The 17609-nt window shown below is 45.0% G+C and overlaps 1 protein-coding gene across 1 annotated transcript in view; it reads right to left on the reverse strand.

The window, feature by feature from the left end:
* Positions 1–16125, reverse strand: part of SARDH (sarcosine dehydrogenase) — a 50976-nt gene extending 34851 nt beyond the window's left edge. Inside the window, exons 1-9 of the mRNA XM_035113124.2 lie at positions 16029–16125; positions 14122–14195; positions 11071–11395; positions 9278–9456; positions 8875–9054; positions 8555–8678; positions 7714–7814; positions 5671–5775; positions 4805–4934 (exon numbers count right to left, since the gene is read on the reverse strand). Of these exons, the coding sequence (XP_034969015.1) occupies positions 4805–4934; positions 5671–5775; positions 7714–7814; positions 8555–8678; positions 8875–9054; positions 9278–9456; positions 11071–11389 (1138 nt within the window). The 5' untranslated portion in view covers positions 11390–11395; positions 14122–14195; positions 16029–16125. The remainder of the gene's footprint in view (positions 1–4804; positions 4935–5670; positions 5776–7713; positions 7815–8554; positions 8679–8874; positions 9055–9277; positions 9457–11070; positions 11396–14121; positions 14196–16028) is intronic.
* Positions 16126–17609: the final 1484 nt, after the last annotated feature.

Genomic DNA, 17609 nt, shown 5'->3' on the forward strand with positions numbered 1-17609 from the left:
ACCACAGAAGCAACAAGCGCTGTTGTGCTTAGTTAGGCCCTGCTTTATGGCTTCTCACAGGATCCTGGACTAGATGGGCCATTGCTGTGATTCAGCAGCATGTTCTTCATTTTTAACAAAATAATTGCAATCCTCACAGAAGACAGGTTAAAAATATTAAAGCATTCAAGGTTTTGGTGTAACCAAAATTTTAACATGCCTGCTATACCAAAAGCAGGCTACTATGAAACTGTTTGATGTTTCTGAAGCAAGATGTGCTGTTCCCACCCACCAGCTGGTAGACAGGGCAGCGCACTTCAGTGAAGGAACTTCAGGAGATCACTTGACATCTGGTATGGAGCAGGTGGGTGTGACTTAGGAGAAATGGCCTGTCAGGCCAAATGGGGAAACACTGTGAACAGTGGAATGGACTTCTTTGAAAGGTGCTTGACTATCTCCTTCAATGGAGGCTTGTAAGCAAAGTGTGGGTCAGGGATTCTTGAGCTGTGGTTCCTGGGGTACAGGGAGCTGGACCTCCCTCCCAACCATACAATTCCAAGATTCTATGAAAGGCTTTGGGGCCAAATATTCCCACTGACCTGAGGTTCACCAGTGTCCTAGGTTGGCCCTGAAATAATATGATTGGCAACCGGGTCAGCACTCATTTCAACAAGGTTTAAGATGAACCCGAGAAGTCATTGGCTTTTTGCCCTGTGCCAGCAAAAATGCCATTGGCCTTCCCTATTCTTAGTCATCCTTTCATGCACTCCAATTATTTCCAAAATTGTGGAAGGTGAATCAGAGCACTGAAGAAGAAGCATCCTCCTTAAGAACAGTTCTCTCAAAACTCCCCTAATTGAGCTGAAAATACTTAAGGGGCTATTCCTGGCTTCAATATATATATATTCACATAACAGTCGTCTTTCTCTCACTTCCAACCCACACATTCCAATAAATTACATCGTGTGTTCATCCTGTAGCTGATATTTATTTTTTTATTATCATCAGGGGAAAGAGAGGTATTTTATATATTAGTAAAAAGCTGAACCGATTTCTGCTGTCAAAGTTTCATAAATGTCAACAAGCTATGGGGTGGTAGGTGGAGAGAAAGAAAGGGTTAAATATTTCAAATTAAATAAAGGGCCCTGATGTGTTGTTCCGCTGTTTTGGTGTTCAAAGAGTCAGTCAAAGGGGAATTTCTACACATTCTTTTGCACATTTCTTTTTTTTGGGGGGGGGGTTGTTATGTGACAGCAACCACACCATGGAACTCCCTGATTGTTGACCTTCAATGTACTCTTTCCAGCACCTGTTAAAAACATATTTTGCTTAGGCAAGCCTACTCAGATATATAAAATGTTGGCATGTGGTTTAATCTGTTTTTAGCTCATTGCTGATTTTTTTAAAAAAAATTCAACATAGGGATGTTTTTAACTGCTTTCATCAATTTACTCCTTGTGTAAACTGCTTTGATGTTTGAAGAAAATCAGCAGCAGGGTATCTAAAATGCAAGAATGGGACACAGTGCATAGCAAATCCAGCACCCTCTAGACATTGCTGGACTATAACCCTCATGATCCCTTACCATTGGTCATGCTGGCTGCTGGGACTGCTGGAAGTTGGGAATCGAGCAACATCTGAAGAGCACAATATTGGCTACCACCGACACAAGGGTATCAGGGTTATGTCTCCATATTGCTATCCAGGTCAACAATCTATCACTCTCTCTGGCTTGTGGCATGTTTCTTGAGAGAGATCAGGGTACGGTTAATGCCCAGCTGGTTATATGCTTTGCAATTGTTTCTTCTCCCCAGGGCACTCCTGCTATGGATGTTATGAAGGTAGCGATTGCTGTTCTGATCAGTTACCTGTGACAATCAGCACTGTTTCCAGTCCCCTGCAGCTCAGTAACTGCCAATTATGCTCCATTATCTGTCTCTCTGTGAGTTATGTACTGTGGTACCTCGGTTTAAGTACACAACTGGTTCCAGAAGTCTGTACTTAACCTGAAGCTTACTTAACCTGAAGCAAACTATCCTATTGAAAGTAATGGAAAGTGGATTCATCCGTTCCAGACGGGACCGCAGAGTACTCAACCTGAAGCGTACTTAACCCAAAGTATGAGTGTAATTGGTTCTGGAAGTCCGTACTTAACCTGAAGCGTATTTAACCTGAAGCGAACTTTCCCGTTGAAAGTAATGGAAAGTGGATTAATCTGTTCCAGACGGGTCCGCAGAATACTTAAACTGAAAGTTTACTTAACTGAAGCATACTTAAACCGAGGTATGACTGTAGCTTACATAGGTATTTACATACCCTACACAGCCATTTATGTAAATATCAGTGGAAATCAAATGTCAAAACAATTATTTTAAATTGAAATTCATACATTGTTTGCAGACTAAAGAAACAACAACAACATTTTTCATGCACCACATACTTAAACTATGGAACTAACTCCCACAGGAGCAATGGTGGCCCACCAACTTGGATGGCTGTAAGATCCAAGAGCAGGCTTTTGAAATTTGCTAGGAATCTTACACCCTACCACTACTGAACAATTATGGCCATATTCACAGTAAAGCACTACAGTTCTACTTTAAATGGTTGTGGCTTCCCACAGAAGAATTCTGGGAACTGTCATCCATTAAGGGTGCTTGGGCAGCCCCAACTCCCCTCTCACAGAGCAATAGTTCCCAGAGTTTCCTGTGAAGAGGGGTTGTTAAGTCATTCTGAGAATTTTAGCTCTCTGAAGTTAACAGGAGTCTCCTAGCAACTTGATTGCTTAATGCCATATCACAGTGCATTAGACGGATAGTGTTGGTGTGATAGAAGCCTTCCTTCTCCCCATTAGATTGTAAACTCTTTGGTTCAAGATTCTGTTTGGTTTGGTTTATGCAAATTGACAGCAAACTGTATATAAATAAGAATTCCAGGCAAATGCCGCCTGACCAATGTAGCCTGGCAACTATCTCCACTTTCTCTAGCTAATTTGGCTGCCAAGAAAACAGAACTCTGGTGCCACCTTTAGGACTAGCAATCATGGCATTCTTCTACTCTGACAACCTCTCTCCCCATTTTGTCACCACCCTCTGAGTTTCATAATCAGCTTTTTCTTTTTACCTAACTCCTAGCCCAGGACAACAGTCATTTAAACCCTTCCAGTTCTATTCCCTAGTTAAAGCTAGGAAGCTTTAACTTCTTTTCTCACTCCCTGGGCCAGCCTCTTCACGAGACCGAGGGGGGAAGATGCCTCAGGTGGAAAGGTGGCAGGGAGGGATGTCATAAAATTCCAACAAAAATGGAAACTGGAGCATAAGTTGCTTATTCATCCCATGTCTGGAACATAAATCAATCCAGCAAATGGGCATTAGCTGCTGCTGCTGCTGCCAGCCAACCAATGATATGGTGCAATGGTTAAAGTGTTGGATTATAACCTGGGAGACCTATGTTTGAATCCCCACTTAATCATGAAGCTCACTCTCCCAGCCTAACCTACCCTCACAGGATTGCTGTGAGAAGAAGAAGAGTTTGGATTTGATATCCCGCTTTATCACTACCCTAAGGAGTCTCAAAGCGGCTAACAATCTCCTTTCCCCTCCTCCCTCACAACAGACACCCTGTGAGGTGGGTGGGGCTGAGAGACTTCAGAGAAGTGTGACTAGCCCAAGGTCACTCAGCAGCTGCATGTGGAGGAGCAGAGACGCGAACCCGGTTCACCAGATTACGAGTCTACCACTCTTAACCACTACACCACACTGGTGAAATGGGGGTGGGGGGTGGAAACCATGTAAAATACCCTGAGCTCCTCGAAGGAAAAGGAGGCATATAAATGTAATAAATAAAACTTCAACAAATAAAATGCACTCCCCCCCCTTCCCCTTATTTGTATAGTGTTTCCTTTGCGCTGAAATGGAGGGGTTGGAATAAAATAATGACAGCAGAGTAGACATGAACGTTACATCATTTTGCCCACCATAGACAGCAACATAAATAATGCTGGTTTTGGTGGAAGGTAAAACTACAGTGGAGTGGAAATGGGTCTGCAGGCAATGAAACTATGCAGAATGGAATGAAGTGTCTCATCTTAAGTCCCTAGTGGTGAAATGGCAGAGCTGAGCATATGTGCTTCCTGCAGCCTGTCCTGTACCTCCTAAATTAGTCTCAGCCGCAGCAGAGGATGCTAAGATTCAAATGCCAGTGTGGGCAGCTTTTGTATATGGGATTTCAATGAATGTCAGCTTGCCTTTTGCCTCTGAAAGGCCATGGCTCACTGGTAGAGCATCTGCTTTGCATGTAGAAGGTCCTAGGTTCAACCCTCGGCAGTATTTCCAGGTGGGGCTAGGTTAGCCTGGCCAGGTACCACAGAGAGACCAGCTGCCAGTCAGTGTTGACAACACTGAGCAAGGCAGACTAATGGTTTGACTCCGTACAAGGCACCACTCTGCATTCCTATTTAATCCAGCCCTTTATTCAGAAACCACAATGACTAGAATCCTGCTTGCAAGAAGGCCCCAGGTTCTACCCCTGCCATCTCCTGGTAGGGCTGGGATAAATTCCCTTCCTGAAACCCTGGAAAGACACTCCCAGTCAGTATCAACAATATTGAGCTAGGTGGACCAATGGGTCTGACCTGGATATACCATTGATTAAAATGAGATGAGAGTTGAGCAATGAAGGTATTTTGCTTCTATCCAAAACTAGCAGTCAACTCCTAACCACAATTAATGAGATCCAAGGGTCTTTTTCTCAGGTAAATGGGGTTAGGGTTGCAGACTGTCTCTAAAACCTGTCACATGCTTTTATGGGCCTGAAATATCCTTACCTGGGCCACAGACTGTGGATTTGATTCCGGTTTTCTCCAGCACTGGAACTCGGTTGATGGCGCCTTCAATGTGCTGCATAAACACATCCCAATCCAGATCGAAGAGGCCAAAAGCAAACTTGTCCAGCACCTGAAAAAGCCAGCATGTTCATTTCCAAATGTTCTGCCCTCTCAATAAGTTTTCAAAGATGGGGATGCAGTATTGGACAGCTGTGATTGCCAGTCCAATACAGTACTGTCCTGCTTTGGTCAAGACAAAGCCCATGTCCTTCATTTCAGGAAGGAGAGAGCTATTGAGGGCTACTAGCCATGATTGCTATGCTCTGCCTCCATGAACAGAGGCAAAAATGCTTCTGAATACCTGTTGCTGGAAACCACTGGAGGGGAAGAGGGCTCTTGTGCTCAGAACCTGCTTGTAGGTTTCCCACTTGGTCATTCAAACAGGATGCTGGACTAGATGGGCCACTGGCCTGATACAGAAGGCTTTTCTTATGTTCTTATTCATACCAAGCCTGATCTGTCCATACGGCCTGCCCATTACAGGTGACAGTGCTGCAATCCCTTTCTCCACCTCAAGGAGGGGCTCCACTATCTGTACAAGAGTCCGCACACAGCTATCTTAAGCAGGGACTGGTTCACACACCAGAAGGTTCTTTGTGCAGCAAGCCCTGGAATTTTAACGACACCTTTTCAAGGTAGACCAAGATGGTGCCTTCAAAATCCTCCAGAAACATCTGATTTAAAACTTGTATGGGTTTTTTAAAACGTAGTGCTTTAAGCACCTTGTTCAATGCACACAAACACACACCTCTTCCCAGCCTCGTGCAGTGCTGTGATTTTTAAAATTCCTTATGAACACCACTCACCTCCTCCCAGAAGATGGGATTTGACTCATATCCGCCCACAGAAAGGGCATCGCCTTGGAGACGCAGATACACGGAGGTGTCATGATCTCGAACATTTGGCATGTTCTAAAAATATCCAAAGAGGAAAAACTAACAAATCTGGGGGAAGACACAGCATGTTCACATATACACACACACGGTGTTTGCTTGCTTGCTTGTTTGTTTTTAACTGTGTACCTTAGTCACCTGGTGCCCAATCTTTTTTATTATTATTTTCCTGGGTGCTTTACAATCATTTTAAGGCCTACTGTGATTTTAAGAGCTCTGTCAGCAGAATGTATGTTTTTTCTGCTCCTGGATTTATTTATTTATAGATTGTTTATAAATGACAATATACATTACAGCAAAATCGCCAACTTTGTAAAATTATAAAATCATAAAATGCAGACCAAACGGCCATCAATGAATTAAATTAATTTCCTAAAATCACTTGGGGGGGGGGGCCTTTCAACGGGTGATGAAATATCAGAATCTTAGGTGCTGTCTGATTTCAACAGAAGCACTGTATGTATATGGTTGGTTTTGTAGTGAGGATGCTTGGCTATGGCAAGAACAGGATGCTAGACTCAGTGGGCTTGCATTGTCATCCTGCCAGGCTTTCCATATACTCTGTCCCTGACCGATCTCTCCCCTTGACATCCCAGAGTCTCATTCCAGAAGCTCTTGATTCATTGGGATGTTTTAGGGTAGATGTAGACCCCATGGTAAAGCTAGAACAACTGAGCAGCCTTGCCTGGTGCTCTGGTGACCTCCCATCCATACTACAAGAGTGCATTGTATGTGGGGCTGCCCTTGAAGTCAATCTGGAGTATATAGCTAATGCACAACAAGGGTGCCAGGCAGATATGTGGGGCAGCCTGATGAGAATCACTAGTTTAAATGCTGAAATCACTAGTTCAGATAGTGTTATTGCTTTGAACTGTTTTTGCAAAAACATTTTTAATGATGCGTTTGCTGCCCTGGGCTCCTTTGGGAGGAAAGGCAAGATACAAAATTAGTGGTAGTAAATGGTGGTGGTGATAGTGGTAGCAACCAAAGTAACAGACACCCATCTGATTAGACTCACCCAGTGGCCCCTGGAGGGGCTAGAGTAAAGTGAGAAGCATAGGATCCTACATCGGCTACACTGTAAAGCAATTTGGTGAAGAAGAAAAGGATACACAAACACCAACCCGCCCCTAAAGGATCTGAGACGTCTTCCACAGCAATCACTGATGCAAAGCACCAGCCTCTTCTGGGCTGCATTAGAGGGTCTTAGAAGGACATCTAGTGGCAACTTGAGGAATAAACCTTCTCAAGACTGCCTAAAATGACAGGTAGGCACCCATCACAAAATTCAGTGCAGACCCTGATTTGGGGCTTTGCAAAATAGCCCAACTTCGTAGAAGCTGCTTCATTGGCTCGCCAATTCAGCTTGGGGTCTGTCTGAGCCAGTTTCATTTCCCCACTATTCATCATTGGAGGGAGGTGGATTGTGCGGGGTGGAGGACTGCAGCTATTCTCCTTATCACAGGACAAAATTTGCAAGCTTGGTGTAGCCCCATCAAATTGCAGATTGCACACACACACACACACACACACACACACACACACACACCACACCACACACACGAACATAACATTTTTTTTCAGCAGAATTGGATGAAATTTGCAGGCATGATTGTCCCTTCCAGAGACACAGATCCCACCAAATTTCACAAGAATAGGTGCAGTGGTTTTCTTGCAGGAGTAGCCATTACAGTTTCAGGTTGGGTTAAAACAAAAATCACCTAATCTCCCCTAGCATTTTGCTAGTCAGTAATCCAGAATAATGTCTAATAATTTCAGTGGTTCTACTCTGCATATGACTGGTTGGATAAAATCCAATATTTATACCACACTCTTCAATCAATAAAAACCATGAGCAATCTTCCACAAAGGGAAATGCTGTGGTACACACAAGAGAGAGAAACCAAGGAAATTAGAAAGCACTGCATTAAGAACTAGTATCTGCAATGCACTAACCTGGATCCCTTCTATCCTCTCTGTGACGACATAGGCATGGTGCATCGCCACAAGCGGCACATTGACACCGGCCATCTTCCCCAAGGATTGGGCCCACACACCTGTTGGGAGAAGGAAGATTTACCATTGGATGACCATAGTAATCAGGTGCCTTTGGGGTGGGAAAGACTTGTTGGTGCACTGAGTTCACATCAGCTTCTGGTTTGCTTGACAAAGGCCATAGCTCTTTGCATGAAGAAGACTCCATTAGTACTGGGAAAGTCTCCACAGTGGTACCTCGCAAGACAAATGCCCTGCAAAACGAATTTTTCGCAAGACGAATGCGTCTTGTGATCTGATGGTGACTCGCAAGACGAATTCATTTTGTGAAAAATTCATCTTGTGAATCGCGGTTTCCCATAGGAATGCATTGAAATTTCATTAATGCGTTCCTATGGGCAAAAAAAGAAATTCCAATGCATTCCTATGGGAAACTGCAATTCGCAAGACGAATTTTTCGCAAAACGAATTGACTCGCGGAACGAATTAAATTCGTCTTGCAAGGCACCACTGAATCTGAAACCCTGGAGAGCAGCTACCAGGCAGTGTAGAGCTAGAAGGACTAGTGGTCTTACTCAGGATAAGGCAGCACACTGGCAGAGCATCTGCTTTGCATGCAGAAGGTCCCAGATTCAGTCCCTAATGGCATCTCCAGGTAGGGCTGGGAGAGATCCACTGTCTGAAACCCTGGAGAGCTGCTGCCAGTCAACGTAGACAATGCTAATTGAGATGGACCAAGATAGAAGGAACCCCAATGGATCGTGGTTCTAGAATCTGGGGGGGGAGGGGACACTTTTCTTACCCATGCAGTTCACCACGCAGGGCGTCTGGATGGTTCCATGGTCTGTCACTACAGCTGCTACCCGTCGGACTCCCAGATCATCCTCCCTTAATTCAATGCCTATCACAGGGCAATTCTCAATAACCTAGATAAAGCAAAGTGACAAAGAAGCTGCATGGTTTTTTTTCCCCTGCCCTTAAACCCCACCCTTCTTCAAGGAGGCATACACAATTCTCCCCCTCTTTATTTTATCCTCACAACAACCCTGTGAGGTAGGTTAGGATAAGAGACAATTACTGACCCAAGGTCACCCAGTGAGCTTCATGGCCCTTGTGACTCACCAGAGCTCCTCGGGCGGTGGCTGCCCGGGCGAGGGTCGTACAGGTCCCAGCAGGATCCATCGTGCCATCCTTGGGGACGTAGAGTGTGCCATAGAGGTCATCCACGTTCATCAAGGGATACAAGTCCTTTGTTTCCCCAGGCGACAGGACATACGATTCAATACCATAAACTTTACCTAGCTGGAAAGCATATCAAGAGGAGGGGTGTCTCACAAAACAACATCCAAGAGACTGACTAGTGGATCAAGCAGAGATCTATCTAGTTCTGTCCCGACAGCAGCCAGCTAAATGCCCCAATGGGAAACCTGCAAGCAGGACCTGAAATGGGACAGAATTAGCTCCTCAAGCCCTCCCTATTCTTCTCAACACAGGAGAAGAACCAGCTAGGACATTTTCTACTTACAGACATAAGCCTCTTGTATTCGTCCAATCTTTGCTTGTTCGAGGCAATGAAGAGGCCACCATTTTGAATCCATCCCGTATGGAGGCCTGTCTCCTGCTCTAGGTCCTGGCTAACGATGGTACGAGTATGAGCCAACAGTTCAACCTCCACATCACTGGGGCGCAATTGCCACAGCAGGCCTAAGCGAGACAGGAAGGGAAGGAAGTAAACCATTATTCAAAATGGATGCAAGAAGGCTTCAGTTTCCATTGTGACCCAGGTTCCGCACACGAAGCTGTTTCCATTCCACGATGGTTCAGTTTGCAAACCGAAGACAACAATAGCAAATACCAATTTGTATTTGCTGGATCTGTTTCTGTTCCAGACATGGGGCAAGTAAGGCAACACTGACCGTTTTTCCGATTCCTGTTTCCATCAGAATTTTCTGGCATCCCTATTCTTCAATGAGCAGGGGAAATTGGAAATTGTGCCACATTTACCGTAAGGCATGCATAAACTATCAGCGATCAGGATCTCTTGTCTCTGCCAGGAGAGGGGAGCATCCTCTATGAGCACAGGGATGAAATTCCTCAGAAAAGAATAACTGTCGCTGACATCCCTCCTGCAGGAGGCAGAGATGGCCATCAACTTGGACGGCGTGAAAACAGGATTAGACAAATTAATGGAGGAGGAGGCAGCTATGAATGGCTACTAGCCATGATGTCTATGTTCTGCCTGCACTGACAGAGGTGGTACGCCTCCAAATCCCAGTTGCTAAGAACTGCAGGTGGGCAGAGTGCTGTTGTTTCCAAGACCTGCTTGTGGGCTTCCCACAGGCATATCTGGTTGGCAACTGTGAAAACAGGATGCTGGACTAGTTGGGCCATTGGCCTGATCCAGCAAAGTTCTACTAACGTTCTTAAATTCAGGCATCCTCTACAGCAGACCCTAAGCTGCAACGCTGCCTCCCCCACAGGGTCACTGTGAGGATAAAATAGAGGGGGTGGTGCAGAGACATGTGAACACCAACCTGAGCTCTTTGGAGAAAAAGTGGGGCAGAAATTTGATAAAACAAACAAATAAATATTGGAAGCTTTAAAAAAAATGCATTGTAGTTTTTGCCTTCTTACTTTATGGCTGAATCATTAAGTTGATTCTTGGGTGTTTTTTACATTGTAGTTTTGTTTTGTTTTTTTACTTTATGACAGATTCATTAAGTTATTTATTGGACCCAGGTGGGGCTTTTTTGTCATTTTTGAATATTGCTGTTTTTCTGTTTATTTTTATTACTTCATTCCCTTCTCTAAGATTGAAGAGCAGGCTACAAATACTGTAAATGAATGAATGAATGAATGAATGAATGAATGAATGAATGTACACAACCCATCTGACTGGGTTTCCCCAGCCACTGTGGGCAGCTTCCAGTGGATATAAAAAAAACATAATAAAACATCAAACATTAAAAACTTCGCTTCCCAGGGAAGTTTTTGCCTTCAGATGCCTTCTAAAAGTCAGATAGTTGTTTATTTCCTTGACATCTAATGGGAGGGTGTTCCACAGGGCGGGCGCCACTACCGAGAAGGCCCTATGCTTGGTTCCCTGTAACCTCACTTCTCAGAGTGAAGGAACCGCCAGAAGGCTCTTGGCGCTGGACTTCAATGTCCAGGCTGAATGACAGAGATGGAGACACTCCTTCAGGTCATATCAGAAAAATAACAAATCATCATCATCATCATCTCTGGCACAGCCAGCAGACAGAGCCTCCACAGGCCTCTCCAGCAATCTAATTGGATTTCTTTTCCCTTTCCCTTTACCTGCTGTGTGCCAGGTGGTCCCTGAAGTCAAGCGGTCCCTCTCCAGTAAGACAACGTTAGTCACCCCCATCTTGGCAAGATGATAGGTAGTCTGGCACCCTAAGCTGCCTCCACCCACCACCACCACGTCAGCAGAAGCTGGGACTGGCTTGGTAGGCCCTTGGCCCTGAGGGGCCTCTTCCTTCAAGGTCTTCTGGTAAGGGACACTCTTTTCGGTCTGCTGGCCTGTATTCCTGCTGCTAAAGAGTCGTATGTGTCGCCAGGGACATGGCGATTGGAAGGAAGAGGCAATTCGAAATGCCTGCTTCAAGGTGGCCATGGCGATCTGGAGAAGAAAGAAAAGGCGTTGATGCAACTTGCCAATCTATGGAGTCAAAATCCTTTTCTTTAACAAAGGGGTGCTTATCCTTCCCAAGTCAATGTGTTTAGCCTCAGGGTAGCAGAAGCAAACACTGTTTTATTCCTGTAGTGATAAGGGTGTTAGAAGCAGTTGTAAAGGAAAGGTGATGGAGAGGAGGAGGAAGAGAAACTTCAACTTGGGTGCTTTTACACTTACATCATTCTCATGGTTATTTAAAAGGTTGGGGTGCTGTAAAATCATACAGTCCAGTGTCTAAAATTACCCAGCTGCACCTCTGTTTCTCTCTGAGGAATCCCAGCAAGCTTTAAAAAAAATCCGAAGCCCCCAGAACACATTCTCCCAGGCTGGCAAAGCCGCACGGAAGCCGTGCTGCGCACTTCAAGGGCAGGAGCACCGGAGCGATCTCCACGCCTCAGCGCAAGGGCGCCCGACCTGCTCAAGACAGCCCTGCTCAAAAACACTGCTCCATATTAAATGAACTATAAATAAGGCAACTAAACTCATATTCATGTTTTAACTTGTACTAGACACCTCTTAATTAAGTGTCTTCATTTGGCCAAGCCCAGGGGCAATTCAATTTCAGATAGCAGGGTTGTGGGGAGGGGTGTGTAGAAGGGTGGTTCTAGTCCCTGGAGGCTCAGGACTTTGGGTGTGTCTTTCCTTCATCTGAATCTCAAGTCAGAGAGTATGCAGGAAGCAGAGGAGGTTCTGTCTCTGCACAGAACCAGGGAGAGGGAAAAGATGCCTGGACTGCTCCACAGCAGAAGCAGAATTCAAAGTCTCCCTGCTTGAAACCCTGGAGAATTGCTGACAGACGTTGTTGACAATACTGAGCAATGTGAACCCCAGTGGTTTGGACTCTGCAGAAAGCAGCTTCCATTGTTTTGATAGGAGTTCTGCTATGCTTCCTTTTTCAATAATAATCCATTTACTTTTATCCTGCCTCTCGTTTTTGAAATTCTATTATTATTACTGGGTTATATCCAATGTTTGTACTACCTTTAATTGAAATTAATGGCATGACTCACTTAGGCCCATGAATTTTAATGCATCTGCTTCATGCGAGACAATCCATTATTATTTCATTTATATCCCACCTTTGTTGCCAAGAGCCAGCGGTTAGGAGCTTTGGACTTGCGTATGAAAGTTGGCCTGGTTTTATTTTCACCGCTCCCAATTCCAAGCTCCAGTGTGCACGCCCCCACCCCCTCCAGCCTCCTCCACTATTCCATCAGGGTGAGTTTCTTGGAATCCTGCACAGTCAACGAATTCCTCTGTCAAGCAGGCTTGGATCTCTGCTTTTGCAGTAGGGACCTGAGACTCTCATTTGCAAGACAAACACACACACACACACACACACACACACTTTTCCAATAGATGAAACCTTGTTTGAAAAATAGAAATTTTCCAACACAGCTCTCTGGTATGAATATAAACACCACAGCTTGAAAGAGACAGGATAGAACAAGGCAAATGCTTAAAATACACATTCCCATGCAATGCAGGAATTTCAGCTATAATATCCATGACCACCTCCCGAGGGAGTTCATTCCACTGCCTAACAGCTCTTACTGTCAGAAAGTTCTTTCTGAAATTGTTGGTACAGATTATACCATCCACAGCAGTAGAAAACAAACTTGTTCCATCTTCCATGTGGCAGCCCTTTGGATATTTGAAGATGGCTATCATATCTCCTCCTCTTTTCCAGGCTAAACATCCCCAACTCCCTCAGCCATTCCTCATAAGGCTTGGTTGCCAGACCCTGAATCAACTTGGTTGCCCTCTTCTGCACACCTTCCAGCTACTCAATATCCTTCTTAAATTGTGATGCCCAAAGTGGACACAGTACTATGACTTCCTTCAGGGACGTGGGTGGCGCTGTGGTGTAAAGCACAGGGCCTATTGCTTGTTCATCAGAAGGTTGGCAGATTGAATCCCCCTGATGAGGTGAGCTCCCATTGTTCAGTCCCTGCTCCTGCCAACCTAGTAGTTCGGAAGCACATCAAAGTGCAAGTAGATAAATAGGTACTGCTCTGGCGGGAAGGTAAACAGCGTTTCTGTGCGCTGCTCTGGTTTCGCCAGAAGCGGCTTAGTCATGCTGGCCACATGACCTGGAAAAAACTGTCTGTGGACAAAAGTCGGCTCCCTCGGCCAGTATAGCGAGATGAGCGCCGCAACCCCAGAGTCGTTCATGACTGGACTTAACTGTCAGGGGTCCTATACCTTTACCCTTGAGCAGGACACTAGGCTTCTGTTGATGCAATCTAGAATGTATTAGCTTTTCTTGCTGCTGCATCTCACTGTTGACTCATGTTCAGCTTGTGGTCTACTAAGATCCCAAGATCCTTTTCATATGTACTACTCACAAGCCAGTGTCCCCCATCTTATATTGGTGCATTATATATGCTTGCTTACTGAGACGTATATAAAAAGCTGACTTACAACAGGTCAAAAATAAAGGGCTTCTTCATGCAACAAAGAGTTATGGAACTTGCCTGCAGGAGGCAGTGATGGCCATCAACTTGGAAGCCCTTAAAAGAGGATTAGCCCCATTCATGCAGAATAAGGCTATCACGCTTTACACAGTCTATGCATGGAACACATAACACCCACTTCATGCACAGCTCACATGCATGCCAAAAACCACCCTCAAATGCAACAGAAAGGACAGTCAGCTCCATCCTGTTTACCTCTGAAGTCAGGTTGCTGCCGGACTCTTCTCTCTGGCTGCTAGAAATGCCGGGCTGGGCTGTCAACCACGCTGCTATTACACAAAAAAATTAAGCAAGAGTTGAAAGAGGACACCAGAGCAGAAGTGAAGGCAGCAGCTGCTGCTGCTATTAGCCAGGGGCTGCTAGTCCCAGAGTCCAGTCAGTGCATTTCTGGGAATGTGGAGTGGCGTGTACACAGCTCATGTGCATGGGCATAGCCAAGGGGGAGCAGGCAGGGGCAGCTGCCCACCCCAAACAATAAAAATCGATTTAAAAAATGCATAGCTAACTGAGGTTCTCTACCCCACCCCCCGTAACAAAAAGGTATGCACCCCTAACAAAAATCCTGGCTATGCCGATGCCCATGTGGACATATCCTACCTCAGAAGAAGCAGCTACATCTGTGCATCTGTGCTCATTTGGGCTGCAAGCTTTGGCAGAGTCTGGCTTGAAATAGAATCATATAATTCTACGCTCCAATGGGCAAGCGCAGATGTTTTTTGGCACAATTAACAAAACCACGGCATACCTTGCATTGAACTTTGCACAGTCCTAACTTGTGGGATTTGTTGATAGAAAATCTGTTGTCAGTGGCAGCACCGGGGGGGGGGGGAGATTCATGGGGGCACAGCAGGGCAAAGTATATTTGTAAACTAACAGCATGTGTTAATAACCAGCAGTGTAGGTAGCAATTGTGAGAGGAAGCGAATTCCTTGTTTAGGGGGGTATTGCCCCCCACCATGCCACACATGTCTGCTTTATGGTTGCCATACATCTGGGATTTCCCGGACATATACAGAATTCTGCAGTCAGTAGCAATGTATGGGCTGGAATCGGGTTTTTTAAATAAAAAAATACAATAAAATTTTAATAACCTTGGGTTACAGACACTTCAGGTTACAGATGCTTCAGGTTACATACTCTGCTAACCCAGAAATAGTACCTCGGGTTAAGAACTTTGCTTCAGGATGAGAACAGAAATCGTGTGGTGGCAGCGGAAGGTCCCATTAGCTAAAGTGGTACTTCAGGTTAAGAACAGTTTCAGGTTAAGAACGGACCTCCAGAACGAAATAAGTTGTTAACCAGAGGTACCACTGTAATGTCCAGGAAAATCCGGACGTATGGCAGTGCTGTTTTTTGGCCCCAACAGCTTTGCCCCCTCCGCCGCCTCCAAAAAGGTCAACAATTTTTTTGTTTGATGGTTGTTTAATGAAACATCAGACAATATCATGCTGAAGGAGAGGGGGCAACTGAATGGATCTCCCCCCCCCAAAAGAAAATACATTGGGAAGATATTTGGGGCAGAAGTATATATCACAGGAACAGAGACTCATAAATGGCAGTTAATCCAAGTCTGCAAAGTGGATATCTATGTGTTCCCAAAGCTTTATACATAGCACTGGTCAGGTTTTCTAGATATTATTTTTTATATCACACCTTTTCCTCCACGGAGCTCAAAGCAGCGAACATGGTTCTCCCCCTCTCCATGCTACCTTCACAACAACCCTGTGATGAAGGGCTAGGTTGAGAGAGACAGCGACTGGCCCAATGCCCCCCAGTGAGACTCATGCTGCTGAGTTCAGGATTGACCCCCTGGTCTCTCCCAACGGTCTACTCTAACCACAGCTACATCAGCCTTCCAATGTACATGGCCACTTTACAGAGCTCTCTGCCCCACCGAGCTTACAGTCCATTTGTTTCAGAACTGGAAGGAAACAACCGAAGGAGGAGGAGAAGGAAAGGCAACCAGCAGCAGAAGGGAGAGAGAGAGAGAGAAAGTGAAAGAGAGAGAAAAAAAGGTGTGTGAAAGAGAGAGAGAAAGTGCATGTGCCTGTGCATGAGAATGTGTGCCTAAGTGTTCGTGTGTGAGAGAGAGAGGATTATACCTTTGCTTCTTTCTGAGCTCTTTCAGCAGCACCCCACTTCTCTCCCGCGCCAGCAAACGAGGCAACTTTACAGCTAGAACCATTCCTCGTAAGAACAATCAAATGTGGGCAGTGTCTGCTAGCTGGGCTCTTATTGGACAAGAGACTGGAGAGGGAGGGGTTTGCCACAGTGCAGCTGAGGAAGGAGGGGCTGGCTGTGTTGAAACTGGGTTAAAGAGCCAGACCTACCACAGAGGGGAAAGAGGGGCGGCTCAGGGATCACCTTCCGAGCCAGCTTTACACATTGCGATATTCTGTCGGTTGTAGGCTGTGCATTTTCTGAGCTCTGCAAAAAATCCTGTGCACCAATTAAGGAGGAAACTTTTCCTTTCAATAACGTTTCCTTTATTCTATTTGTATAATAGTATTTCTATTATACAAGACAGGAGTGCCTAGCGTGCTATGGTCCATGGGGTCACGAAGAGTCGGACACGACTAAACGACTAAACAACAACAACAATTTCTATTTCACCCCCTTGCAAAACATTAGGGAGTTGTCCAGCAAGGTAGAAAATCTTTAAAAGCAGTACGAAGCAAGTCTTGAAAACGACTGGCTAGACAGAAAATCTTTTTAAACAATTGCTTCTGTCTGTCAATGTAAGCGAAAGGTCTTCAAGAGTCACCTGAAAGGGAGAAGTTAGAGGCTGCCAGCCGCATCTCTGCAGGAAGAATGTTCCATGCAGCATGGGAACAGCAACACCAAGCACAGGGCTCCCACGGGAGGTGGCTCTTAACAGGGTGGATGACTAACTTGTAAACCACTTAGAGGTTTTACTACAATCAAGTGGTAAACGTTCTTGAATATACACATAAATGAGTTAATTACCTCCAAGCAGAGCTGTGTGGCACAATAAAGGGCTATCAGACTTGCAAGCAAAGGGAAAGTTCAAAGTTTCAGAATTTATTTATTTTGAAGAATAATTATATTCTGCCATTCATAAAAGAAATCAAAGCTGTTTAAAATAGCAGCACCATCCCCGATACAATAAAAAATGAATGTTCTCAGTTGTGTGCATAAGCTTTTTGGAATAGACGGGTTTTCAGCAGAGTTTGAAAAGTTAAAACAGAAGGTGCTTGCTGAATTGGGCATGTGAGCCTGCCAATGTTTTCCAAAAGGAGCTGAATTTAGGGCCTTCTGGCTGCTTGCCCCTAGACTTTGGAACTCCCTTCCTCTCGAAGCCAGACTAGCTTTTTCCCTGTTGTCCTTTGACTGGCAGGTGAGGATTTTCTTGTTCCAACAAGAACAATAATTGACTACTTTAATGAAAGAGCTGGTGCTGTGCTGTTTTTATTGTAATTTTCTAAATGTTTATAATAGTCTATGTAAAAATTAGTGTGCACATGCGGGGCAGTGGAGAGGAAAAAACAAAATTAAGAACAGAAGCAGAAATATTTTGTTATTGGGGTAAAGGAAAGCAAGAAACACACAGCACAGGACATACATACAGACATGGTCCATTCCTGGAACATTCTCCCTGCCCCCCATAAAGCTAGGTGACTCTTAAGGAAGAAGGGGGTTGCCTTAAGGGGGGGGGAGTAAAA

The sequence above is a fragment of the Zootoca vivipara genome, chromosome Z (genome assembly GCF_963506605.1).
Source record: "Zootoca vivipara chromosome Z, rZooViv1.1, whole genome shotgun sequence".
Lineage (NCBI taxonomy): Eukaryota > Metazoa > Chordata > Lepidosauria > Squamata > Lacertidae > Zootoca > Zootoca vivipara.